The sequence below is a fragment of the Eleginops maclovinus genome, chromosome 23 (genome assembly GCF_036324505.1).
Source record: "Eleginops maclovinus isolate JMC-PN-2008 ecotype Puerto Natales chromosome 23, JC_Emac_rtc_rv5, whole genome shotgun sequence".
Taxonomy (NCBI): Eukaryota; Metazoa; Chordata; class Actinopteri; order Perciformes; family Eleginopidae; genus Eleginops; species Eleginops maclovinus.
The window spans coordinates 23,986,584-23,995,061 of NC_086371.1; the positions used below are offsets into that span (position 1 = coordinate 23,986,584).

At 42.3% G+C, this 8,478-nt stretch overlaps 1 protein-coding gene across 1 annotated transcript; it reads left to right on the top strand.

The window, feature by feature from the left end:
- Positions 1-5,916: 5,916 nt before the first annotated feature.
- Positions 5,917-7,823, top strand: LOC134859561 (piggyBac transposable element-derived protein 3-like). The gene is made up of 2 exons (XM_063876104.1): positions 5,917-6,580; positions 6,775-7,823. Exons 1-2 carry the CDS (start codon positions 6,331-6,333, stop codon positions 7,821-7,823), a joined length of 1,299 nt encoding a protein of 432 aa, XP_063732174.1. The 5' UTR covers positions 5,917-6,330.
- Positions 7,824-8,478: the final 655 nt, after the last annotated feature.

Below are 8,478 nucleotides of genomic sequence, written 5' to 3' on the forward strand. Positions count from 1 at the left end.
TTTTCTTATATGTAGCCTATTAAATGCATATTCATTTTTTAAAGGAGAACTGCAAATATATATTCTTCAGAAAGATTATATCAAACAGTAGCCCTCCACAGAGTTCTTTATCCTTCATGTGGCTCTCGGTTTCATAAAGGTTGGTGACCCCTGCTATAAAGTATTTTCATTGTTTAACCCGCATTAAAACATGTCCAGTGTTGCAGGTAGAGATCTGTACAGCAGCCTCTCCGGCCCAGAGCCAGAACACTGAAGGAGTTCTGGCAAGGCCGGCCCGGTCTCTGCTGCTGCTGTCTGGGACGAAGATGGAAACCTTTCACTGACCAGATGCTGGTCACAGTGGAGAGAGGACATACCTGCTGAATGGAGAGAGTCCTGCTGAACCAGGCTAACCTGCCCTCAACACAAGCTAGCAGAGGAAGGGGGAAGAAATAGAGGAACGTGAGGGATGGTATAGAGTTTCAATTCTCCCTCAAAGTCCCTTTGTTTCCAAAAGTTCACAAATATAACAACAACCTTAAGCAACCTAAACATTTTTGAAGAACACATTACTGAAATGCAGTGGTGTAATGATGTGAAGTACATTTACTCAAGTGTTGTACTTAAGTACGATTTGGGGGTTCTTGAACTGAGTTAAGATGTCCTCGAGAGGACCTTCTGTCAATCAAAATGGTAACCATTCAAGAATAGTTCCAAATGAAGATTTTTTACAAGATTAACATATTTGATATTGAACCATCAGCATGAAGAAGCGGAAGACCTGATACATTCATTTTTTTAATTTGAAGCCACTCAATACTGTTTTACAGTTCAAGGTTTCAAGGTTTTTTATTTGTCATGTGCACAGCATATACAACGTATATGTTGGCAATGAAAATCTTATGTCCCATGCTCCTCCAACAACTCAACATACATGGTGCAAATAAGATAAATAAAATAGTGCAAAAAGAGAGAAGAATATTTACAATAACAACAATAAAGATTTGAGGATGTGAAATATATACATATGTGGAATACATTGAAAGTATTTAAATACTTTACTCTGTTGAATGAGGAGGTATGGACAGATGCATATATTACGTATAGCAGAGGTATATGGCAGATATGTATAATATATAGATATGTGTACTATAAACAGATATGTATGGCAGATGTGTATAATATATATATATATATGTATGTGTGTACTATAAACAGATGTGAGTAGACATTCACAGAGCTCAGGAGTTCAGCAGTCTTATAGCCTGTGGTATAAAACTGTCTCTGAGTCTGGTGGTCTTGGTCCGGATGCTGCGGTACCGTCTGCCAGACGGCAGCAGACAGAACAGATTGTTGCTGGGGTGATGGGGGTCCTTTAATATCCTACCGGCCTTCTTCCTACACCGCTAGTGTAGAGGTCCTCCATGGATGGCAGCTCCGTCCTGGTGATGTGCTGAGCAGTTTCCACCACCCTCTGTGGAGTCTTACAGTTGAGGGCGGTGCAACTGCCATACCAGGCGGTGATGCAGCCAGTCAGGATACTCTCGATGGTGCACCTATAGAAGTTGCAGAGTATCCTGGAGTCCATGTTGAACTTCCGCAGCCTGCGGAGGAAGAAGAGCCGCTGTCGAGCCGTCTTGGATATGACCCTGGTGTGATGTGTCCATGTCAGGTCCTCACTGATGTTTACCCCAAGGAACCTGAAGCTGCTGACTCTCTCCACAGAAGTTCCGTCGATGGTGATGGGTGTGTGTGCCTCTCTCTGCCTCTTCCTGTAGTCCACAATCAGCTCCTTTGTTTTGCTGACGTTGAGATGGAGGTTGTTTTCCTGGCACCAAGATGTCAGGGCTCTGACCTCCTCTCTGTACGCCATCTTGTCGCCGTCTGTGATCAGGCCGATGACGGTCGTGTCGTCAGCAAACTTGATGATGGTGTTGGAGCTGTGTGTGGCCACGCAGTCGTGTGTGAACAGGGAGTAGAGGAGAGGGCTGAGCACACAACCCTGAGGGGCTCCGGTGTTGAGGGTCAAGGTGGAGGATGTGATGTTCCCCATCCGCACTGCCTGGGATCTGCCCGTTAGGAAGCTCAGGATCCAGTCACAGAGGGCGCTGTTGAGCCCAAGGTCCCTGAGCTTAATGGTGAGCTTGGAGGGCACAATGGTGTTGAATGCTGAACTGTACTCAATGAACAGCATTCTCACATAAGTGTTCCTCTGGTCCAGGTGGGAGAGGGCAGTGTGGAGGGTGAGGGAGATGGCATCATCCGTGGACCTGTTTGCCCTGTAGGCAAACTGCAGGGGGTCCAGTGAGTCAGGGAGGGAGGAGGTGATAAAAGTTTTGACTAACCGCTCAAAGCACTTCATGATGATGGAGGTGAGTGCAACTGGACGGTAGTCATTGAGGCAGATGGTTTTTGTCTTTTGGGGACAGGGACAATGATGGACTCTTTAAAACATGTGGGGACTACAGACTGGAGCAGTGACCTATTGAAAATGTCTGTGAACACATCTGCCAGCTGAACTGCACACACCTTGAGAGCACGGCCAGGGATGCCATCAGGTCCAGGAGCCCTGTGTGCGTTGATCCTTTTCAGAGATCTACACACATCTGCACTGGTTAAAACCAGTACACCTTTCAAATGTTTATTTGGGCTTCTAGATGAAAACATTACACAGATAATAAATACAATTATTATTGTGGCAAAAATACTTATTTTCAAAACTCACTCAAGGAGAAATCGGAATTCAAGGTGTCAAAGATTATTGCTACAAAAAAATCAAAACACCATGAAATGGGAAATGTTACAACCTTCAGACACAAATGCACGAGACAGAGGTAAAGTATAATCAAATACTTTATTTTTTCAAGAGATTCCAAAAAGAACTCAGGACGCTCACAAGGAGGATAAGTAAATCAAAAAGAACACTCTCCCCTACTACTTTAGTAAAATATCCGAGATGCCATCTGCATGATTTGCAATCCAGGTTTGCTTTATTGAAGTTGTTAATTAAAACACAAGAGTTTTCTCCAAAGCAAAGACTGTGATAGTATTCATAAAGACACATAACAGTGATACTGTGTAAATGTTCTAACGGCTTCAGTAAGAAAGAGAAAAAAGAGCTGTGGCAGAACATACGCTCATCAAGGTTGGCTTTTCACTCGGCTGCAGTTTCATTCACAATACTGATCGTCTGTTTGTGTCATTAGCTCAATGATAGGCAAAATATCCCCCACACACTCCATTCCCCTCACACTTCACTAACGAAGTGCATAGTGAGGCCCTTGACTCTAAGAAATGAGAAATGAGTTCAGTGGAAGCATAGTCTTTGCTCCGTTTTATCTCCCATTTTATATTTGAAGATGAAAGCACTGCTGGCTGTCTGTATGAATGACACGCTGTGTTATCTGCCACCAAAGAGTCTCTGTTAATTAGCAAACAGCCACCTAAACATGTTCTGGATCTGAGGGTTAAATCAAAATGCTGACAAAGAGCAGATTACAGAGTTGGCTCAGAAAGCTTCAAATCACAGAGTTGAGTTCAGCAGTGGGTGTTTCTATAAATACGTTACCTTCATCGTACAAAGGCAGGAAAATATCTGCGGGGGGATCGGTTCGGGAGAGACGCACAGATTCCACATTACTTGACGTGCCTGCTTCTGTGGTATGTTGGGGGCCAGGGGCCATTTAGAAAAGACCACACCTGAGATTAAGAGGATCAGGTGGTTCTAATCTGTTACAGCCCACATGACATCACGCCCCCAGGTACTTTCTGTACATGACGAGAGAGGCACGTGTTGTCTTTTAATCTTCACGACCACCAAACCTATTCTCACCGGGGACATCTTCTGAAGGACTAAGTTATGCATTAAGCCAGAGAGACATCTTTATCTTCACCATCTTTATCTTCATCATCCTTTTCAGGGAACTGCCGTGACCAATTAAAAAAAAAACATAAAGACCATCAAATATTAGGTATGTTTTTGAAGTGAAAAATGTAAATGTACACTCAAAATGTAAATGTCTTAATTAGAAGCAGTAAAAATTGGTTAGTGATAGAGAAATGTATCTAAAAAAACAGAAAGAATTCAGTGGAAATTTTACCAAATTCATAGGTAATTTGTTTGTCTTAAAACTAAGCCTTTATTACGTAAAAAAAGTATATTTTGTTTACGGACAATAGTTTTGTTTGCGGACAATAGTTTGTTGGAAAAAGAAGTCCATTCAAAGCACATATATTTAATTTCTTCATTTACATAATTTGTGCAAACCGTTACCCCTTAGTAAAGCATTGTTATTATTATTTATAAGCTAATATTTAAAGAGAAATCTTTGTTTATTGGCTAGATGGACATTATGTTGAAATGTAAACTAGCTATAAACTCGCAGTAACAGGTCCCACATTTTCCCACCCAAAAATAATCTTTGTCCCACATGGGGCTTTTTGGCACCTGGCAGATTTACATGATTTAGATGATTCCTTTTGTCATTATTCAGCACCCTACACATTCTATGGTTGAGCATTATTTTATCACCATCAACTACATTCCTTATTATATCACTAAATATCTCTTCTAAATGTGTTTAATGCAATATGATTGTGTAAGAATCTGAATTACGCAACATGAGTATGTGTTTTGTGTGTCTGTGTGCGTGTGTGTCAGTTTGTACTCACGTGCACTCACATCTTCATCCCCTACAGGTTTATCTGAAGTGACCCAGTTAGTGAATGCTTGAACGGGTCATTGTGTCCATGCCAGCAGTGATTTTGAATCCCCAGCGCTGACAGCATTATAGCTGAAGGCTGTTTCTCCATCAACTCACCTCAGAAGACTCCTTTCACCTGACACCAACGCTTAGCGGGTCACACACAATGACTGTTTCCCTCCTCCCAGCCCCCCCCCCCCCCCCCCCCCCCCGCTCCCGTCCGCTCACATCTCCTCCACTCCTCCGATGAGATGAATCTTTAAAGCCATCTTTTAGCATCAATAAATTATTGCCATATTCAATCTGAGGCATTAGTATAACAACCGTAAACAAACAGAGTCCGTGCTGAGCGGAGCGGCGGCCCCTCGCGGCTCCTTTTCTGTCACAATGTATTGTCTGTTAGCTCTCATCCATCGTTGACTCTCCAGAACAAACTGTGCCACACTATGGAGGACTGAGCACTGAGGACTCAACAGGGTCTCAGAAGGGCCCGACCAGGATCACAGCAGGGCCACAGCGGGGCCACAGCCTGGACTCTAACACTAATGCCGAGGGGGAGTGTGGCTATTTCACATGAGAACTGTTGAGTTATACCAGTTGGCTTACAGTTATGCTTTTTCATTTGTTCAGACACACTTCTTAGAAAGTGACCGAAGAAATACTTTTTATGCAAAAAACAAACGTTAAGATGCTAAACATACAGCCTGTGAAAAAGAAAATGAAGAGACTGCTTCAGCATTATCATTCTCTGTTGTTTTATTATTTAAAGGTATGTCTTTGAGGTTTTTTAAAAAAAGATTGTATTCTATAAACTACTGACAACAATTCTCTGTGTTGGAATTCAACAGACACTGGAATGGCTGCCATACATGTAGAGATAAAGATTTAAGAAACATTTGGATCGGTCTCTTAATTTTTACCAGAGCTGTATATTACTAAAATAAAGAGGTTACTGTATTAAACCTCCTAGGACCTGGCGTACACATACGTGGACATCACATTTTTGGTCATATGACCACAGTCGTTAATTCTGCTGAACTGTCGCCTCATGGCCAAGTATGTGGACACTTACACTGTCATCTGGTGGTGTCAGAAGAGTACAACACACTACGGTAAGAATTAAAAATGGCGGCAAACACAAGGGATAATTCGAGTGGCAGCTCCAAACACAAACCTCGACAAGGTAAGAAGTCCTATCATATTTCAAGGCTTTTTCTGATTTAGATATTTATCAAAGCATTGTACGTTTGTCATGACATGCAAATTTGACAAAAAATGTGTGAAAATAACAATTTGGTATGCTGCTAAACATGATGTACACGTATGTGTACATCGGGACTTAGGTTGGTCAAAAATGCTAATATGTTAGCAAAAATGTGCACGAGTAAAATAGCTTATAGCTAACTCTTGTGCAGCTAAAAAGCTGTACATTGTCCCAATGAAATAAATAACAATTAAATAACTAAATACATACATAAATTAGTTGGGTTAAAAATGTTAATATGCTAGTAAAAATGTGCCTTGCTATAGCTAATAGCTAGAGTTGTTTATAGCTATCTCTGGTGCAGTTGAAAAGCTGTCCCAGTGAAATAAATAACAAAGAAATACATACATATATAAATGACATTGGTTTGTATTTGATTTTTTCATGTTTTTATTTCCAGAGCGTTTTTCTGTGCAAACAGCATTGGAGCAATTTTGGCTAAATGATGGAGACAACTCAGATTTGGAAGACTTGTCTGACAACGATGATCCCATCCTGGATGCCAATTACCAACCCCGAACACAGGAGCGAAGCAGCAGTGAGGATGAGGATGACAGTAGTGATGATGAGGACCCCATTCCTCAGCCCACTGAGCACAGCAGAGGACGTAAACGTCTCCGTGGTGCAAATAATGGTTAGCCAAGACCCAGTGGATATTTGTTTATTTTAGGCAGGGCCTAAGGGCTAGGTGAAGGATAGGAAGCAAAATGCTTATTTACAACACTTGTTGACAGGTTCAGGGACAGGGACAGATACAGGTTCATCCCTGCAAGTCTCAGAATCGACCTGAATGCGCATCTATTGATGAGCAGATGATTCCTTTCACAGGAGCCTGTCCATGCAGACAATATCTGCCAATGAAGCCAAACCCAGTTGGCATCAAGAACTTCGTTTGTGCTACAGCAGATGGCATTGTGCTGGACTTTGATCTGTATCAAGGTACAGGTGCACTGCTTGAGCAGGTCGAAGAAGAGGTGGGCCTGGGGTTGGGAGGCTTAGTCTTGGCTCGTCTGTGTCAAACTCTGCATCGTGGCACAAAAGTGTATTGTGACCGGTTCTTCACAAGCATCCGAGGTGTGGAACAAATGATGAAGAAGGAGATGTACATTACTGGTACAATAATGAAGAACAGACTCGCTGGCGCGAAGGAGAAGCTACCCTCTGACAAAACCATGAAAAACACAGGAAGAGGTACCTCATCAGAACTTTCCACTGAAGACGGAAAGTTGTGTGTAGTGAAGTGGTATGACAACAAACCAGTATTGATGATGTCTGGTGTTCATGGCACAGAGCCTGAAGACACCTGCCAGCGCTGGGACAAGAAATTGAAACAGTATGTGACTGTCTCGCGACCAAGCATTGTCCGTGAGTACAACCTCAAGATGGGTGGAGTGGATTTGATCGATAGAATGATTAGCTACTATCGCATGAGCGCCCGTACTAAGAAGTGGACGATGCGGATGCTAATGCACTTCACAGATCTGGCTTTAGGTAGCAGCTGGCTACTCTACCGCAAAGACCTCGCAATATGTGCTGCACCAAAGAAGAGCATCATGCAGTTCCTTGAGTTCCGTACAGAAATTCCTACGACCCTCTTGGCCCAGCATCACGGTCAAGGAAGCCATGCAGACCTCTCTGAACAGTCAGAGGAAGAAGACAACTCAAATCAAGGGAACAAATGTCCTGTGACGGCAGTGCCCCATGTCTCGGTCCGCAGGAGGGCGAATGCCCATCTCCCAGAGATGATCAGCCTGAAGAATGCGGCGCGCTGCAGGGTAGCAGGCTGCACTGGAAGAACCCGAGTGCGTTGTGTGACCTGCAAAGTGTTCTTGTGCTTGCAAGGCGATCGCAACTGTTACACAGCCTTTCACACATAGACACACATACACTGCAGCACAACACACACACACACACACACACACACACACACACACTGCTGCAATGCAAAATTTCACATAACACATACTGTAACTGTGACTCTCCAAAGGGGGCAAAAATGTTTTGTTTTTCTTCATTTTGTTGTGTTTTTTCACAATGATGTTCAAAACACAAACAATAGTTGAAAGTTGAAAAAACTGCTGTGTTCAAGGTTGAAATAAAATAGTTTTTCACTCTATTACAAAAAGGTGACTTTAATGTGTTTTATGGAAATTCAGACCGAGTGTCCACATATGTGGACATCATTTTTCTCTAAAAGTACATCATGTCAAAAGATGATACTTAGTTTTTATACTTATCAGGTTCCAATAAGCCCAAATAGCAAAGAGAAATAAAAAATGCATATAAAAAAACAGCTCGGGTCTTAGGAGGTTAAATAGAATATTATATGTCAGTTGTTTAATATGCCACATGATACCATTCAGTAAACCACACCAGGACAAACAAGTGTGAACTATGATGTCACTTCCTGTCTAGACTTTGTCTCACTAAATCATTCCTTAACATTAAGTCCCGGCATCTCCTCCTCCTCATGTATGACATAATACAATTGAAAAAATCTAAAAAGACAATAAAAATAGTGCAAGAAGAAAC